The sequence below is a fragment of the Antennarius striatus genome, chromosome 16, assembly GCF_040054535.1.
Source record: "Antennarius striatus isolate MH-2024 chromosome 16, ASM4005453v1, whole genome shotgun sequence".
NCBI lineage: Eukaryota > Metazoa > Chordata > Actinopteri > Lophiiformes > Antennariidae > Antennarius > Antennarius striatus.
In genome coordinates this window covers 15,712,907-15,733,046 of record NC_090791.1, presented here as the reverse complement: position 1 = coordinate 15,733,046, position 20,140 = coordinate 15,712,907, and the positions used below count along the sequence as shown (strand labels likewise).

Sequence of the window (20,140 nt, the reverse complement as noted above, 5' to 3'; positions counted from 1 at the left end):
TCGTCGCAGGCAAGACATCAGCGTTTTTAAAAAGTCGCGGATACACAGTCCACACGACAACGCAGACCCAGCGTTTTTAAATAAATCCACCTCAGCCAGCGTTTTTAAAAAGTTGTGTTTTTGTTCCGGATATCTGCGTTGTGGTGTGGACGGAAGGTGTAAACGCAACAAAAATGTTGCGTTTTTAAAATATCCGTTATCGTGTGGACGGGGCCTAAGATGGCAAAGTGATCAAGTGATCAGGTTTCCTTGATGAGGCTCAGAATGGCTTATTGACATAACAATAGGGGCCATTCAAAGGTAGTCAGGAAGTCATGAACGCAATCATGAATGCCTGAGCAGCGTTGCTCTATCTAGTGGACGGATTGCACAACTACAGCCGCTGCAGTTCATCAAATAAATGTTATTTATTTTTATTGTGTGCACCTTATAATCTGGTGCACCTTATATATGAAATAAATTATAAAACAAATTATTGAGGGTGTGCCTTATAGTCCAGTGCGCCTTATATTGTGGAAAAAACCTTATATGTTTTAATGTCCTCCCAGCTACCTGTTAAAGAAGTTTATAAAATTCATCTTTTGAAATGATACAAAAAAAACAGATTAGGAGGGCAAATGTAGAGCTAAAATTACTGGAGCACAAGTTAGAAGTGGGTGATGGTCACAGGTGAATCATGATAACTATCTAATTATTGGAAATACACAAAAACTAACTTTGTATTTGTGGGAAATAAAGAAGATTAAATGACATTTACTGTATATTATATGTTTTAATTACCCGCTGCGGTGGTGGTGATGGTGATTTAAAATGTGTAATGATTCTGGCAGATGGTATCTCTCACTGCTCTGCCATCCTGGATAGCTGGCAGGTGGACGGGGTCATCATTGGGGTCTTTAGTTTGTAGAGGAGGGCGTTATTTTCCTTGAATAGTGATAATGCTGCTCTCAATGGGAGCGGAATCTTTCTTCTGTCTCCTGTTGTCGCTATATCTCTAACTCATAATCATACTGACTCTCACTGACTCTCTGAAAAATGATGAGAGGAAGAGGAAAATCAGAGAAGGATGGGAACAAAAAGGATACTCTAGAGCAGATGGTGTCTTCTGTGAAAGAGTTAAACAGTGAGTTAAAGAGCGACTTTGAAAAGTTAAGGAGTGGAAGTTAAAGTTGAAAGAAACGCTTAAACCGGTGCTAGACATCATGGAAAAAATGAAGGACGAAAGGAAGAAAATGCAGAAAGTCGTTGATGAAAAAGACCGAAGAATTGTTGTCTTAGAACAGGGACAACAAAGAATGGATGATTTGTAACAAAGCATTCGTATACAGTAAATGATGTGATCATCACTGGCATCAAAATCAAGCCAAGGTATTACTCACATGCTGTGGCCAGGGGACAGGGAACTGAGCACAGTGCTGACATTGAGACTCTGGAGCAACGCAACAAGTGATTTCTCAACTGAGGGATCTGGAGATAACTATACATCCTGACCAGATTGAGACATGTACCACTGCCATCTGGAGGTAAGAAAACAGCTGCAGTGCTGATAAAATTCCAGAATTGTAAACACAAGATTGCTCTTCTGAAACAAAGCTTCAAGCCGAAAGGAAAAAAAATGGCTATATAAATGAGAATCTCACTAAGAAGAATGCTGATATCGCTAAAAAACCTTGACAACTAAAGAAGAATGGACTGATCGACAACACTACAGGACAACTATAGGATCTTCATCAAAACAAAGGGGCTTTCTCTTTGTCTTGGTTTTCTTTCATGAGTGGAGCGCATGTCACTGTTAGTAAGGCGTTCTCTGTTGACAGAAGAAGCTGCTTGAGGTGGGAGTAGTGAGAAAGACCCAGAGTGAAAGAATCAGAGAAGATCTTGAAGCTGTGGATATAGCTCAAAGATGAGTCTGACATGTCACTGCCGACTGTCTGAAAGAAAAGGAAGGAGTTTAAAAGACATGCTTAAGTAATAACTATCTGTCTTTGTGTGTGCGTGTATGTGTGTTTGTTTGTGTAGGTGTGAGTGTGTGTATTTTGTGTGTGTGTGTTTGTGTGTATAAAGGGAGGGGAGAAAAAGAAAGAAGAGGCAGCTCATCAGATAAAATAACAGATGAATACTTCCTCACTTTTCACTCAGTCTAAATACAATGCTACACAGAAGGCCCGGGGTGAGGTACAACTGGATTAAAGGACCACTGATGGTCCTAGCTGCAGTTGCTGCTCTGGTGTACCTCAGGTCCATCAAGACGGAAGTACACATTCATTCAGAGAAGCTCCAGAGGTCCCATCAGAATGACTCCATCATGGCACAGGGAATCCTCAAGAAGATGGAACAGATGGAAGGTGACATCAGCAAGCTGTGTGAGTACTGATTTTGTTTTTATTTGTGTTTTAATTTAGTTATAAAATTGTCTTCTGATAAAATCAATGTGACCTCACAACTCTTAACATTACGTAAATTGGAAATACATAGCAATACAATACGGGGTGAATCTGGTGGTCTTTTTTTTTACCAGATACATGTACAAATATTCAGCTTCTTGTACCAGATTTATCTAACAGTTTTACTCCTTAGTTACTTTATTTATACAAGTTAGGAACATAATTTCTTTTCTTAAATTCAAAGTTTCAAATGTATAAATTAAGTTGAAGGGATTACAATTAATGTTTGTAAACTTAAAATTCTCAGTTTTTAGAGCAAGACTTTTGTGTAACACCCTATCACTGTTCCATTATTTATGGAGACATTTGGATAGCTTTCATCTGTGCACTGACCAGCTTTGAATTTAATTCATTTAATTTAATCACATTTATCTGCAAATCACCAAAACACAACAGGCTCCCACACACAGACTGCACACATGATATACAGACAAGGTTTATTTAACAGAATGGGAAAGATAGTAGTTACAGTCCCGTACAGAAAAACAATGATTTGATATACAGTATGTCAGTAGAATAAGGTATGTTATATTTATGTTTCAGCAAGATCACATGAGGAAACAAATGGTCCGACAATCTCCTTTGTTTCCAGTCAAGGTGATGAAAGCACTGAAACAGAATGAATTGGTGGAAGACAGGGTGATGGAAGTGAAGAAGGAGGGTGGAGTGGTGAGGATGCTGTACCCCAACTCGTTTCTGTTCAGAACGTGGGGCAACGAGCTGTCAGAGGAGGAGCAGAAGGAGGCCCAGATGTTGTTTCAGAGATATGGGTACAACGTCTTCCTTAGCGACAGGCTATCCCTAAACAGAGTGATCCCTGACACCAGGCCTCACAGGTGATCTGAAATCCTGTTCATGTAGGAAGTCATGTTTGTGTTTGTCCTGAACCACTCCTCATTGTTACACAGGTGGAGCTGCTTAATGACAGACAAAGTGTAATTCTTTATGTTTTTACTTTATACTGGACCTGACAAATCTGTCAAACAAGTCTTTTTGTATACATTCTTTAAATATCTTAATGATGATTTCTTCTTTTTATCAGGAAATATTTAACTATAGCAACACTTTTAAACATTTTTAAAGTTTTATTTAATAATGTTTCTGACTAAACTATGAAATGCATTGAAATTATTGTTGAACAACAACTTAATGACTACATGTTTGACGACAAAAATATTTTTTAAAGAACGCAGAAAACATTTCTGACTAAATTTTCAAATGTGAGTAATCAATGTTTTCTTTGTGATTCATGACAACAAACCAAATCACTTATTTATATTGACATTGTGACACAAACACAGGTGTGCAGATAAAATGTACCCAGAGGACCTGCCTAACATCAGTGTCGTTTTAATCTACCTGGATGAGGCTCTGTCTGTCATCAAACGGGCCATATACAGCATCATAGACAAGACACCAGCTCACCTGTTGAAAGAAATCATACTAGTGGATGATCACAGCCATAACAGTAAGCTGACTTCTCAACATAAAGTACTGTTTCTGGCTCTAAGATTTATCATCAACTCAGAGTAGATTAGTTTGACATGTGCAAATTAGAATTGGGGATTCTAGGTCTGTGAATTCATCATTGTGATATTTTGTAGCTCCAGTGGTAAGAAGTAAATTGTTTAAAAATGTTTCAAATATTTAGACCTGAAATTTCTTCTGTCATATGCAAAACATATATTGTTTGTTTGGAATGTCATTTTGTGGGTGCTATCAAATAAGAATCAAGAAGAAGAATCAAGTATCACTTTTAATTGTCATTGTTAAATCCCATTTATTTGGTGTAGATACATTAAAACACCTGTAACACCTGTTCACCGTATGTAATGATACACAGTATTGATAATGAAAGTTACATGATTGTTAAATGTTAAATTGCACATAGCCCCTGACACACGTATGCAAACATATTTCACAGCAGTTTGGCAGATTTCAGCAGCTTCATGGCAGTTCCATAAAAGCCGTTTTTCAGCCTGCTGGTTTTAGCTTTTAATGAACTCTGAACTCTGAACAAGCTGCGACCAGGATGTGATATGTCCTTTGTGATGTTCACTGCTTTCCTGGTGCAGCGTGAACTGTACAGGTATTCCAGGGAGGGAAAGGGACAACCAGTAATCCCCTGGGCAGCCTTGATGACCCTCTGGAGTGCTTGTCTGTGCCACTGTGCAGCTCCTGTACCACGCACAGAGGCCGTAAGTGAGGATGCTCTCGACAGAGCAGAAGGCCACTAGCAGCTTTTGAGGGATGTTGAATTTCCTCAGAATCCTCAGGAAGTAAAGTCTCTGCTTGGGCTTTCCTGGTGATGTTTGTGCTCCAGGTTCAAGTCCATGTGGACCACCACAAAATGGAATTCAGGGACGCTCTCCACGCAGACCCCGTCAATGCGCAGTGGCTCAATGTCCTGTTTGTTTTTTCTGAAGTCCAAAATAAGCTCCTTGGTCTTGGCTGTGTGGAGGACCAGGTTGTTGGCTTTGCACCACACCAGCCGCTCCACCTTGTCCCTGTGTGCAGACTCATCTCCTCCTGAGATGATGCCATCCGCGTATCTGACAATGGTGTTACTACAGCCAGCTGCATTACAGTCGTGGGTGTAGAGGGCATAGAGCAGTGGGCTCAGCACACAGCCCTGTGAGGAGCCAATGCTGAGGCTGAGAGTTGCCGAAGTGTGGGAGCCCATACTAACCCTCTGGGAGTGGTCCGTCAGAAAATCCTATATCCAAAGGCAGGTAGAATGTTTGCCTGTGGGGGAGGATGATGTTGAATGCAGAGCTGTAGTCTATAAGGAGAAGTTGTGCGTAGCTCCCTTTCTGCTCCCTTTCTGCTCCAGGTGCACCAGCGTGGTGTGGAGCACTGTGGTGATGGCGTCCTCAGTGGACCTGTTTGCCCTGTATGCGTATTGATGGGGGTTAAAAGTGGGAGGGAAAAAAGATGTAACGTGACTCCAGACCATTTTCTCAAAGCACTTCATCACCACAGCGGTGAGTGCCACTGGCCGGTAGTCGTTGAGTCCAGTGATGGTTGAAGTTTTGGGTAGAGGGACTACAGTTGAGGATTTTAGGCAAGGTGGTACGATGGACTGGGACAGGGAGTGGTTGAAAATCCTTGTGAAAATCCTAGCCTGCTGGTCTGCACTGGTCCTTAGCACCCATCCAGAGACACCATGAGGTCCAGCAACCTTCCTCTGGTGAACAGGCCGCAGCATGTGCCTCACCTCTTGTTCCTCCACTGTGAAGGTGAAGCTGCTACGGGCTGTCAGACAGTCTGCGCCTGTTTCTGGTGACTCTGCTTCAAAGCAGGCAAAGAAGAGGTGGCGCTCCTCTGCCTATAAGGTATTACCATCAGTCGTGCCGAGGTTTGGCCTTGTGGTTGGTGATGTGCTGGACTCCTTGCTAGACCTGCCTGTTGTTGCTGTCCAGGTAGGCCTGAATCCTCTTCCTGTAGTCAGTCTTAGCCTTGCAGTTGCCTCTCCTTAGTTCGCCCCGGGCCATGCTGTAGAGGGCCTTGTCTCCAGACCTGACAGCGATGTCTGCCTTTTTCAGCAGCTGCCGGACCGCCCTAGTCATCCAGGGCTTCTGGTTGGGGTACTGTATATCTTAGTGGTCTTTTCCACTGTAGTATTATCAGTGCAGGTCTTAATGTAGCGTAAGACGCTGCCAGTGAATATCTCATGATCTTGTTGGAAAGTGCCCCAGTTAATTCTATTAAAGCAGTCCTGCCGCTGCTGAGAGGCTCCCACAGGCCAGGTTTTAAAAGCCTTTGTGGTGGTATTGGCTAATTTATCTAGGGGGGTGTACGCAGGGACTAAAAGCAGTGACAGGTGGTCAGACAGAGCCATATGTGGTAAGGGTATGGCTCTGTATCCCCTCTTGATGTTGCTATACACCTTGTTAGCTCCTCGGGGTCCACATGCTGGTGAAATTTGGGGAGTACTGCTTTTAAATCCAAGTAGTTAAAGTCCCCGGCCAGAATACACACTGCATTGGGGTTTCTGCTCAGCTGTTTACTAATGCTACTGTGTAACAGTTCAAGGGCCTCGTTAGCATTAGCACTCAGTGGGATGTAAATAGCAATGAGCAGCACCACAGTAAACTCCTAGAGAAGATAAAATGGTCTACATTTCACAAACTGCTTTTTTAACTGCTTTTTAAAAAAAAAAAAAACGGCAAGAGTTAGTGGTGGTCCTGTTGAGGCACCATAACCTGAATTTTGGTTGGTAATGCTGGAAACCAGACAGTCACTCAAGTTAAATGAAAGAAGTAGTAAAGGTATAAATTGTTTCATCTTGAAAAGTCTTCAAAAATGAACAAGAGAGTGAGCTCTGTCTTTTTTTATGCGAGGGATTAAACATGATTATGCTGGCAGACAATATAAACCTGAAATAATAATATCAAGTTTATTTTGAAATCTCTATTTGATATTTTAAAATAAATTATCCTTCTAGTCTTAGTCACCAGTAAACAGCACATGTAAGGGAATTTGTTTAAATTACGTACGATTATTACAGAAATCTCAAGCAGCTATCCCGAACTTTTAACATGTAATGGTGACACACCACTGAGGCTTAACATATGTATGTGTGTGTGTGTGTGTGTGTGTGCGTGTGTGTGTGTGTGTGTGTATGACCTTTGACCTTTGTCAACCATACATAAATATGGTTGACAAAGGTAGGAGTAGACTTGTCCAGTTATTAGAATGGTTTATGACACAAAGTTTCCCAAATTACTGCAGATGATTTAATGGAGAAACTCGATGATTATATCAACTCCATCCATGATAAGCGTCCAGATCTGGTGAAGAAGGTCCGGCACTCAGAACAGCTTGGCCTCACCCAGGCCAGACTATCAGGATGGAAAGTTGCTACTGGGGATGTGGTGGCCATCTTGGATGCTCATATAGAAGTCAATGTGCAGTGGTTGGTTCAAATGATCTGCATTGTGACAGTTTATGATGCTGATGAACATGTGCTCCTTGTTCTAAGTTACACTGTCTCTGTGTGTGCAGGGCAGAGCCATTGTTAGCTCGCATTAAAGAGGATCGAACCGTGATTTTGTCACCAGTATTTGACGATATAAAATATGATGACTTGACAGTGCTGACTAATGAACCTTTTTCACATGCCTTTGACTGGACTTTAGTGAGCATGTATGAACGCTTCAGACCCGAGTGGTATCAGTTAAAGGACAACTCACAACCTGCGAAGTAAGTTCTTCTCTTAAAAAGCATAAAGAATTTCCATTTAAAGAATGGAAATGACCACAAACCGCATCTGCTAAGATAACCATAGCACAATACTTAGCTCCAAATGTGAGTGACACATTTGGAGATAAGTTCAGTTGGCTTTTAGAACTGACCTGTAAACCATTCTTATTACGTTTATTAAGTTCATTTCATATGAGTTTAGAAATTGTGTTTGGTGTTTATTGACCAATGTCATGAGTCAAACTGCCCTCAGGAGCCCCTCCATCACGGTCAATGTTGTGGCTGATCGCAAATTCTTTGGATATATTGGAAGCCTCGATGTTGGAATGAAAATATACGGTGGTGAAAATGTGGAGCTGGGCATTCGGGTAAGATGTTCAGGATGTTTAAAAGTGACCATGAAGTGAGAAAATAAGAAAAGCATCAGGTTTATTGTAGATGTGTGAAGGCTGATCAGAATGACCTCTTCTTAGACACACTAGCAACATAGCAGAAGGAAAACAATGACATCTGTCTCTCTGTTTTACAAATTGATCTTGCACTATACTGGATCAATGTGTAAAACACATTCAGGTTGTCCCAATGTCTCTGAATTGGTTAGCTCAAAGTACAGGAAAGAAGACATGCTAGCATGGTTTAGTCAGGCTTCTAACCTGCCCTTTGAGAAGTGCATGTCTAAACAAATGCATATTTGCCATTGGTGTTTTACAGGTGTGGTTGTGTGGAGGAACCATAGAAATTATACCCTGTTCTAAAGTTGCTCATATTGAACGGAAAGTAAAGCCTTATCTCCCCAATCTGAGCATAATGATGACTCGCAATGCACTGAGGGTGGCAGAGGTATGGATGGATGAATATAAACACAATGTGAATGTTGCCTGGAACCTCCCCTTAAAGGTAAAGAGTGACACAGATTAGACAGAAAAAGTCAAGACTGTTGTTGCCATTATAAAAATATTATCATGCTGATTTTATTCACAGAATCACAGCATAGATATTGGGGATGTGTCTGAGCGGAAAAGGCTGAGAGAGAGACTGAATTGCAAGCCTTTTAAGTGGTATTTGGATAATATTTACCCCATGCTAGACCCCCTGCAGGATCTTGTCGGGTATGGAACGGTGAGTAGGAAAGAGATCATGCGTGGCAGCATTTGAAGGCATTGTTTAAGTAGCAAATATGCTCACATCAGAGGCAGAAAGGCAGTAAATGGTAATAAACACTTTCACCCGGCTGACTGTATCTGACTAGTTGGACATCATGCCAGAATCATGTCAGATTGAAAAACTGACAAAGTCAAGCTAGTCTGCCTCGTATGTCTGTACTTGCATTATGCATATGGAACGGTGAGTATAAAAAGAGAACATGTGTGGTAGCATTTGAAGGCATTGTTTAAAGGGGTCCTATTATGAAAAAAACAATTTTTCAGGGTTCTCATATACTGTATATAGTGGTTCTCCCTAACCTTACCAACTCCTAGAATCTGGAAAACAAACGCTTCCTCCATCAATAGATATAAGAAATAATGCAAAATCAATTCTCAAACAGCTCCATTTCATAACAGCTCTGTTTGTAATGTCACACCCAGTGTGATTGACGTATCCTGAGCCATATTTTATTGATTGACATGTCCATCCGTGGTCATCTCCAAGCTGAAGTTAGTGTTCAGGCTAAGTTAGCAGTGTGTGGAAATGATCTGGCTCAGAGCTATACACTGAAAATTCTTCACAAGCTGTTGAAGTCAGCTCCCACTTGGCTACCTAGTTAGCACCACTTCTGTCAACTGTTTGTGTGTGTATGTGTATGTGTGCGCGTGTGTGTGTGCGTGCGTGCGTGTGTGCTCAAGTAAGTCGTATCTTCAGCGTCATAGCGAACACATAACCAAATCAGAAAAAAAGTTCTGATTTGGTCAAGACATCACCAAATCAGAACTATTGTCTGGTTTTGATGAATGAAAGCAGCTTTAGTTCTTCTAAGTGATCTGAGAGCTGCGTATATCCAAAGCGACTACACTGATCATTAACAAACAGCCTCAGCCTTTATTTACAGCCTAACAGGCAGGGTTGAGTTATCCAGTATGGATAACGCATTTTTGACAAGTATGAGCACGATACAAATAAAACTGGTCAAAACTCGTGTTCGTAAAATCCTCATAACTGACTGTCTTCACACTCTGTGATTGGCCAGTCACACACAGTGCCCGCCCCTTGCTACAGAGACTGCTGCCAGAGTGTCGCCGCCCCACTGTTGCACACACACAGACATTGACTGATCTCTCTGTGTGTGGCGTCACTGTAGCTCATGTTGCTTTCCTTAGGTTTTCTTCAGTTTGCCTCTATTTCGGTCTGTTTAAGGTTACTTGGTGAACTTGTTTCTTGTTTTGTTTTGTTGCACGTATGCTGTGCATTTGACCAGACAGAGCTGAAAACTGCTTGTGTCGCAGCGGTCACTGCCTCAACTCCAGTTGTTGTTTTTCTTTAACCTGGTTGCTCTTTGACACTTTCTCACTTCAGTTCAAATTAATTTATATACTATATTATAACAATAATAATAATAATAATAATAATGATAATAATAATAATAATAATAATAATAATGGATTAGATTTAAATAGCGCTTTTCTGGACACTCAAAGATGCTTTACATTGGATCCATTATTACTTACTTGCTGATGGTAGACTATGTGTGTAGCCACAGCTGTCCTGGGGCGGACTGACGGAGGCGTGGCTGCCAATCTGCGCCTACGGCCCATATGACCACCAGCGGAACAATCACACACATTCACACACGAGTGCCCCACTGGAGGCAAGGAGGGTAAAGTGTCTTGCCCAAGGACACAACAACAAATGACTCGGAGGGAGCAGGAATCGAACCGCCGATCTTAAATCATTGGACAACCCGTGATACCACTGAACCACGGTCACCCCAAAAAGGTGTTCATTTTGCATTCGACTTCAAAATTTTGTTCGACCTCTAAGACAAAAAAATTCCAAATTTTTTCGTCAAATTCCGATTTGTTCGATATCTAAAGCGTTCGAAAACCAAGGTTTGCTTGTACTATTCAAGAGAGGCATGACGTCACATGACTCATTTGCAGGAATGCAATTACTTGTAAATTCAAAGGGATAGTCTTAGAAACAGATGTTGAATGCATAATAACATCAACCTCCATAAACTACATCTTCATGGATTGTTGGACACATGTTCAACATGGGCCTGAAGCTAGGAAGGGTTCGACAGCTGTGGAAAACGTCCTGCTTGGTTCCCGTGACCAAGACTCTGCACCCAAAGGACCTAAACAGCTACAGGCCAGTAGCGCTAACATCCCACCTTATGAAGACCCTGGAGCATTTGGTCCTTTGTCATCTACGCCCTCTGGTGAGCTCATCACTGGATCCACTCCAGTTCGCTTACCAGCCTGCCATCGGGGTGGATGACGCCGTAATTTTCCTTCAACATCGAGCACTGGACTCAGTGGAGGTGGTGGTGGAGAGGAGGGTGACAGCCAAGCTGTCATCGATGATGAAGAACCACTCCCAACCTCTGCAGGGCACACTAAGATCACTGGAGAGCTCCTTCAGCGATAGGTTGCTTCACCCGAGATGCATGAAGGAATGCTATCCCAGGTCCTGCCTACCCACAGCCGTCAGGCTGTATAACCAGCAATCCTCCCAGCAGACCACTCTGCGACACCACATTCAAATTGTGGATGACCAATGTAATCTGCAGTTCTGTAGTTTGTAGTGTATAGTTTTGCAGTGTAAATATATTTGTACATTTTTGATAATATGATATATGTTAATACGTTTACCATATGTGAATATGTATATTTCATGTATGTATATATTAATATGTATGTATATTATTTTAGTATTTATGTATTACCACCCCCACCCACCCCCACCCCCCGCATGCTGCCACGATCGCACAAATGTCCCCGCTGTGGGCAAATAAAGAATTATTATCTTATCTTCAAAGGCTAGGAAGCTGAGCTTATTTAGCAGGTGTTGATTGTATCTTGTAAAGGAATGTGCGAGGACTTCATCTATAGTTCAACAAAAGGACAAAGTATATGTGTGTGTAGGACAATCCAATGGAAGGGGTTCACCTAAAGTTCTTCTAACCCTAAAGGTTAAAATGTCTTGATAATGTTTACTTCCAGTATCCTGTGTAATAAACCTGATCAACAACCCTGGGGAACAAACCTAAGAGTCAGGTAATGATTAAAGGATTCAATTGCTATTCACTTATGAAGAAACTGAACAATAAAACTGATATTCATTCACAACCAATTAATATAGTCAATCACTCGTTTAGATTCGGTCCGGGAAATGAATTCCTACAACTCCAAATATTTATTGATGTAGGAAGCATTTGTTTACCAGATGCTAGGAGTTGGTCGGGTTAGGGAGGACCACCATGTATATGTAGATACCTGAAAAAATGTGATGTAGTATCTGTGTGTCATCGGCCTCCCAGAATCGCAACTACTAAAACTCCCATAGGCAGTGATTTGGATTATCATTGAAAAGAGAATAAATTGATGGAATAGATAAAAATACACCAGGACACTAAAACTATAATGATTTAGTTTTTTATTTATTTAATTGACACAAGATAACTTCTCTGCAATTACACACCCGAACTCGAAATGTGAAATAAAAACAAATGTATCCTGCTTCAAAATAGACTAGTGTCATCATCAGACCTTAACAATAGAAAATATTAACTATTACGAACATTCCAAAATGCTGTGATTGCTGCCAGCCAGCTGGCGACACTGCTGTTACAACGCCAAGTTGTTTTGTTTATCGCTCACGAACACTGATATTTCCCCCATTCAACACAGGTAACTTGTCTTGAGGGGGGGATATATCACCATTGATAACTTCTTTACATCTCTCTCTTGAACTATCCAAGGCACTGAATGCCAATAAAACCAGCCTGGTCAGTCCAGTAAATAAGAGTAGACAAGAGCTTCCTCCATCTGTAGAGCAGCAAAGGGCCCTGGATACTAAAAAGGTGCTGAAATGTGACAGTACAACCTTAACAGTCTATCAATGTAACCAAGGTAAAAGGTCTCCATTCTAATCACAAGTTGTCAGCATCACAAGTGGCCACGAGGCTAAACTGGCGACTATTACGTACAGTAACACAACAGAACCAAGTTTGCAGTAGATGTACTTGATAAAATGGGGAGTAAATATTCAGTGTGAGCCCCTACATGATGATGGCCATTGGTGGTGTTTCATAATATTCTTAACCTGACTACCATAAATACTTCAATCCTGTTCAAGAAATGCACCAATAAGATGATGTCATAGAGGAATCTCATAATGCGACTCGCAAAAGAACTTTGCTCAGGACACATGAAAGCAAAAGCCCGACAAATGATGGTTCGAGAGCCCCATTTGGAGAAGCAGAAGATGGAGAGAAGAAGCCAGTGCCAAGTGAAGAATGTGTAAAAAAATAAATAAATAAAGCAAATGTGTAAGTAAAATAAATTGTGTCAAATGCCATACGGTAGTGGGAGCTGCACAAGGAAGGTACAGGTTACCTGTGTTGACTGTGAGTGATTGGGAGCCATAAGCAAACCATCTTGGCATTGTAACATCAGTGTCTCCAGCTGGCTGGCAGCCATCACAGCATTTTGGATTGTTCATAATCGTTAATAATTTTCATTGTTAAGGTCTAATGATGACACCAACCTATTTTGAAGCAGGATACATTTGTTTTTATTTCAGAGTTACATTTGTTTTTATTTCAAAGTTCCAATTTGGATGTGCAGGTGCAGAGAAGCTATGTTGTGTCAATTAAATAAATAAAACAGTCAATCATGATACTTTTAATTTAGTGTCCTGCTGTGTTTTTACCTATACCACCAGTTTATTCTTGGGTATTTTAATGATAATCCAAATTATTTACAAATAATGTCCGAGTACTCTAAATGACTGCCATGGTAGTTCTAGATAGTAATACTTAGCTCTTCTTTGTGTTTTGAAATTTTAATGATCAAACAATGTCAGAAATAAAATATGCACACATTTAGGAAAAGTCAGGCTCCTCTAGGTAGATAATTTAAAAGAAAAAACAAAGTTATGACATTGCAGATTTTGAAAGCAGTCAAAATGACTGCCTTGGGAGTTCAAGTATTGATCAACATTGTTTAACTTCATGTGAAAAAAAATGGCAAGAACATTAGGTGGTATAAATGAATAAATAATGAAAAAAACCCCAGTTTGATCATAAAAATAAAAGAAATTAAAAAGAAGTTGTGTTGAGTATGACAATTCTTGTTCACGCATACTTTGTAGTTCATAATTTCACATTTTATGCATTGTATGCGTTAATGCACTTCATGTTCTGAGCTATTTATACATTCGTTCTCCTCTTCACTGTGATGTAGATAAAGAGGACGGAGATAAAGGAGGGAACAGCCAACAGTTCAATACACTTCACAAATACAAGAAAAAACCTTGGTCTTACTTCTCTGGTAAAATCCCATGTTTCATTAGACTGCTTTAGATTAGCTACTCTGTGTTGTTATCCAGCAATCTCTCATTGTCGGTGGCGATTGTCGGGAAACACAGCTGTAGCTACCTCCTGTATGTAATTATCTGTTATCTCCTCCACTGATTTATATCCAATTGCTAACAATGTGTTTTTCTCCATAAAAGTCCTCCGCGTTTACTGGCCAGTCTCATCATGTTCACACAATGAGCCATAATCACCTGACTGAGAAAGCAGCTCCACGCTTATCGCAGAAAAATTAACATATACATCAATGACAACAAGAGTGAAAAACATAAGAAAAATAAGAGTGAAATACGTGGGTAACGAAGTCACTGAAAGTTAAAAAAGTTCCAGCCAATAGATGATCCATCAGTAGCGCGCGCATTCACGTGGCGCATGTAAACAAAACATAAATGAAGTGGAGTGAGGTGATAGAGGGAGCTCAGAGGCACACCTATTACAACGAGTCATTCCGGAACTGAAGTAATTTTATCATTATTCAATCAAAGATATTGAGGACCAAGGATCAGGTTGAAGCATATACAGTATATATATATATATATATATATATATATATATATATATATATATATATATATATATATATATATATATATATATATATATATATATATATATATATATATATACTATATATATAATCCCTCAGTGGTTCTTAACCAGGGTTTGATCGAACCCTAGGGGTTCGGTGATTTGGTCTCAGGGGTTCGGCGGAGGTCAAGAACATACACGAATCACCGAACATACACGAATCACTGTGTACATTTGACACATCGTGTCAATTCGTGATGACACGCCCCCCTTAGCCATCACTGGCTGCAGATGATCATGCTTCATCGATTAGCCTACCTGTGCTACATGGAATTTTGCGCACTCAGTAGTCGATTTATGCCTGTCATGATTTATGCACGTCATCTGATTGCTTTCTTAATATTTTAATTCATAGTAACTGTGTTGAGCAAAAAAGAAAGTGGTCGCACAAATATGTGCAACGTGAATTTATGTGTACTGTATAAAGGAACGTGATGGGAGTCAGCGTTCTGCATGATTTGCGATGTCAAGTTGAGCAACTCTAGTCTCACACTGGCAAAAATAAAGGAACATTCCTTAAGCTGCATGGAAAACAAAACTTTGCTGTGAAAATGACATCAGAGTAGCACTTGCCTAGGTGAAGCCACGCATATCTGAAATGGTCTCTCAATAAGAACAGCAGAAGTCACACCGATTTGCAGGTAGGTCATTTCATGTGAGTTCATGCACTGTCTTGGTTTTGTTCTTTGAAAAAGGTGACATTAATGCACAATTCATTAAATACATCAGTAAAACATATACTTATTTCTTAAATTTAAAAAAAAAAAAGATTTTTTTTTACTAAAGAAGGGTTCAGTGAGTGAGCATATGAAACCGGCAGGGTTCAGTACCTCCAACAACGTTAAGAACCACTGTATGTGTGTGTGTGTGTGTGTGTGTGTGTGTATATTATATATTATATACTATATATAAATACATACACACACAAACACACACACACAAATATATATATAGTGTATATACGTATATGCAATTTGATTCTCGTTGTTGTGTCAGTATTTATTAAGAATGCTTTAAACAGTTTTGTTTTCCTCAGTTGTATCATGAGCTGAAACCAGATCTCTGCATTGACCAAGGTGAGATACGTGGGAACACACCCATTCTTTTTGGCTGCCACACATTCTCATCTCAGGTAGGTACACAGTTTCAAGTCACAAAGAAGTGGTGATATATTTGTACATAATCATAGTTCTTTTGCATAGCACTGTTATTATAAATCCAATGGACAACTGTACATTGGAGGAATCAAATCACACAAGTACAGCAGCAGCCCCTGTCTGGTGGACCCAGGTACTGGAGTATACCCCAGGCTCTATGAATGCAAAATAGCAAAGGAGAAGAAGTTTCCCATGCTGTGGGACTTTAAACAGGTAGTCAAAATACAATATCTTTTCAAAAATTGATCCTAACATGTTTGTGGAGAAAGAAACGTATTTCATTGTTGTGTTCTATTTTATTCCCAGAATGGACCTATCAAGAACAGAGAAACAAACAGATGCCTTGAAATTGCACAGGGAAATGATCACAATTACAAGCTTGTTGTTCAGCAGTGCAGTGGTCACAACTGGATGATACAGCACCTTATCAAAGAAAAACAGTCTAGAAAATAAGAGATGAATTGTAGTTCACTTCAAAAGGATCTAGAATGATGGTTCATCTCTGGGATAACATTATTACTTTCTACTGGATGACAATTAAGCTACAATTGCCAGACTGACCTGGATTTCAAAGTTCTGTCGATGATGTTCTTGTTGGCAGTTTGTGTTGTATTTTATCTCTGAACGTTCTGGTAGCAACCAATAATAAAAATGTTAAAAAATTAAAAATGTAATAAATTAAAGATAATTTAATTAAAATCAAATTTAATTAAAATTAAATTATCATCTAAAAATAAAATTTGGCTGACAGATCAGGAAAAGGGAATATGTGAGGGCTGCCAGGCCTTGTCTATGTATTTTTGATCCTCTGCAGGTGTCTCTCCAATTAGGACTGATGATGTGGACAAGGTCACCTAGTTCGCAGCCTATATTTTAGTCATTTTCCTGCTCTGGTGTTTTTCCCCATAAAGCCAGCCTCAAGCCTTTCCCATTGCCAGAATATTTATTGCTTTTGTTTTTGTGTTGCCAGTTCTCTAGTTGATCTCTAGGGTTTTGTGCCTCTAGTAACATGTTGTAAATCTGATTGTGTTGAGTTGGCCTTTGAATGTCTTAAGTTATGTTTGTGAGTATTTCACATCGAGGGAGTTTTTTTATAATCTGTTACTTTACACCTTGTGATGACTTTTAGTTTGTACTTTGTATGTTTTGAATTTTTTTTTGCCGTAAATTGATTTTCAGATGGACATAATTAAACCAATGTTCAGTTCCCTTTGCATCTGGGCCATAACTTTCTTTGTACAACAACCGTGACAATTGATCTGTTTACTGGTTGCTCTGCTCAGGGGCTTTTGGCCTCTTGCAGCTGCTTCTTGTCAATACTGAACCTAGGCTCAGTTTCATTTATCTTTAGTTTTTTCTGTAATCATTAATGTTTCCAATTTTTTCAAACTCCTTCTCCACCTCCCTGCACTCAATGAACTCATTCCTATCACCTGTATACTGTCCGACATTCAATCCCCATTCTAGATATACTCTGATTGGCCCTTAGCTATCTGCCAAATTGTTACTTATATTTTTTCCTACTTTCCAGCATTGGTGTTTGTTGATTGATCTCTTTGCATTGACACTTCCTGATTCTTGGAATCAGTTTATCTGCTCCTTTTTGAATTTGTGTGTTTGTGAGAACTGATTAGTCGGTGTTCCTGTACTATGGGTTCTGCTTGTGCCTGCTCATTGTCGGATATGTTTATCTGTTCCAGCTCCTTTTCTGGTTTTGTGAACTTGCCTGTTGAATTAAATTTGGATTTGGTCTTCATTCTCCTGTCATACCTTTGGGTTCTCTCCATCAGCTTTGTGATACACCCACAGCCATGCACTTGCTCATTCTGCTGTCAGGGACATGTTCCCAGCTGTGTGCTACAGGTACCATCCACAAATACCCAACTCTGAAAGTAAAGTAATAGTACATTTTGCCCCAAAACAGCCTACCTCCACAGGCCTCAGTTGAGTAAATCAACATCACTCTGCATACCTGGCTTTTTTTTTTGCTCTTTCCAGGAAGCCTTAAGTTCAATGAAATAAACAGTTTTTTCTCAGTCAGACCACAGTCACACATCTGGCCTAGATCCAGATAGTTGGGTGTTAACTATATGTGTTAGACCTAATAAACACAATGTTTATATGCCTTTAACAGAACTTTATTTATGCTTGACGCAAGCAACACAGGTCCGCCATTGCGCATCCACTTCAGGTGTAACTCCCGCTCCAGTGTTCCCATGTGTAAAGCCCCACCCCCCACCCCACCTCATTTAACATAAGGCATCGAGTAGAGTAGAAACATGTTAGCAATCTTGTGAACTAAAAGAATAATTATATACAGTATATATGTATATATACATATATACTGTATATAATTATTATTTTTTTATATTGCAATATCTTACAACACATAATCATTTGGTAACAAAAATTTTCTCCTAACACAACCCCTGAACATTGAAAGAAAATAAATTTAACAAAAGTATTTCTTCAGCACATTTACAAGTACCTGTGCTCTTCAATCTAACCACAAAATTCTCACAGTTTCCACAGTCCTTCATCCAGTGTTTTCAGAAGCACCAGAGCTGAAGTTCCCTTTTCTATCAGACAGCAAGCAGAGTTTTTGTATCTGACCAAAGAACCTCTCTAATTTGCTCTCTTTGTATGAGCTCCTTAGTTCCACTTTTCTCCAAATGGACTCTCATCTGTGTTACATGTTTCAAGAACTTAAGGGTACTGAACAGGGAGCGATCATCGGTCATACAGTTCTGACCTATTTTCGATCAGCTGATCTTTTCAAGTTCACTAAGAGGTGTATCCCTCTGCATGGAGCGTGTTGCCTGCATATGAAGTGGTTGCAGGTTTTCAATATAGCTGTTCTGATGTACCTGAACCACACCCTCAACAGTAGGAAAATCTATACCCACATAGGAGAAACTCCCATGCTCCTCGCGTCCGATATGGAACTTCAATATAGGGATCACATTTGCCGAGAAGTCTTGTGAGCCTGCCCAAAGAAAATCATCAACATGACAAGCAAGTACTCCAGTAACCTTGAACTGCTCATCTAGCCAATAAAAGACTACTGGATCGACCTGTGACATTTTACCACCTGAGTTCATCATAATTTCTTTCACCTTGTTGTACCAATAAAGCAATGCATCTTCAAGACCATATACACATTTTTAAGTTTCCACAGTACACTATCACTGCCTGCTTCAGGTAGAGGGCGAACACAAATGTCTCTTGACAGCTCCATACCCTGTAAGAATGCAGATTTGACGTCCATAGAATGGACTTCCCGCTGATTTGGGCAAATTACCGCTAACAGTAATCTAAGGGATTCTGAGGCACAGGTTGGTTTCTTTCTCTAATTCTTCAATGCTAACTTCTCGTGCTTTGGACACACTACTCTTGGAAGTTTCTTTGAGACTAGAGACCTATCTGGTAGAAACAAACTTCTGACCAGCGTCTTCAACTTCCTCAAAAACATCATTATTGCGCCAGTTCTTTATTTCATCCTGTTTAGCTGAATCAGATGAGATGTCTTTCATTATAAATACGTCACTATTCCTGTTTTCTGGTTCAGTGATGAGACTATGAACACATGACATGTTAACTGACTTCTTTTGCTCATCACTGCCACCAGGTCCAATATATTACAGGTTATACCAGTTTGTATGTTTCCCTTCATCTTTGCCTGCTCTGCGAAATGGTCTGCAGCTGTGTACTTCACTTTGCAGCAGCTGACTTACTTGATCTTGGCTGAGGTCTTTCATATTAATTCTCGAGCCACTTCTCCCCACATACTGAATGAGCACAAGCAGTATCAATAATAGCTGACCCCAGTGATTCAGTCAAAAAGATTTATGAATCAAATTTGGTGGCCTCTGTAAACAGAGTCATGTTGCATTCCTCAACATTTAAATCTTCACTAATTTTTACTTGTTCATTCTTTCTGTGGGGACAGTCCGTAGCCCAATGATAAGTGCTCTGAAAAATGGCGCATCTTGATCTCTTACCAAATTTATCCAGTGGATTAGTACCTGGTAACGGCTGTTTTTGTTGCCCACTCCGGAACCTAACATTATTCCACTTGCTCTTACCTCGTGGTCCGTGCTCTGTGAAGAAGGCCATGTCCTGGTTCACATGTGTTCACATGTGTTTTACCTCCAAAAATCCTCTTCAAAATAAGAGTATGTCTCGTATGCTCACTGTGTCAGTTCATAACA

The 20,140-nt window shown here is 40.0% G+C and overlaps 1 protein-coding gene across 2 annotated transcripts; it reads left to right on the top strand.

Moving 5' to 3' along the window:
* Positions 1 to 1,430: 1,430 nt before the first annotated feature.
* Positions 1,431 to 17,668, top strand: LOC137609781 (probable polypeptide N-acetylgalactosaminyltransferase 8). Of its 2 annotated transcripts, XM_068337071.1 has the most exons (12): positions 1,431 to 1,523; positions 2,140 to 2,363; positions 3,037 to 3,280; positions 3,746 to 3,912; positions 7,179 to 7,362; positions 7,452 to 7,649; positions 7,903 to 8,017; positions 8,361 to 8,546; positions 8,631 to 8,768; positions 15,809 to 15,904; positions 15,975 to 16,142; positions 16,236 to 17,668. In XM_068337071.1, exons 2-12 carry the CDS (start codon positions 2,150 to 2,152, stop codon positions 16,380 to 16,382), a joined length of 1,857 nt encoding a protein of 618 aa, XP_068193172.1. In that variant the 5' UTR covers positions 1,431 to 1,523; positions 2,140 to 2,149; the 3' UTR covers positions 16,383 to 17,668. The 2 variants fall into 2 exon arrangements, with proteins under 2 accessions (XP_068193172.1, XP_068193173.1); XM_068337072.1 differs by lacking the exon at positions 1,431 to 1,523 and having other exon boundaries at positions 2,151 to 2,363; positions 2,988 to 3,280.
* The last annotated feature ends 2,472 nt before the right edge of the window (positions 17,669 to 20,140 follow it).

Coding starts and splice junctions, on each gene's coding strand:
- LOC137609781 (XM_068337071.1), top strand. CDS start 2,150: ATGCTACACAGAAGGCCCGGGGTGAGGTACAACTGGATTAAAGGACCA. Junction 2,364..3,036: donor AGGTGACATCAGCAAGCTGT/GTGAGTACTGAT, acceptor CTTTGTTTCCAG/TCAAGGTGATGAAAGCACTG. Junction 3,913..7,178: donor GGATGATCACAGCCATAACA/GTAAGCTGACTT, acceptor AAATTACTGCAG/ATGATTTAATGGAGAAACTC.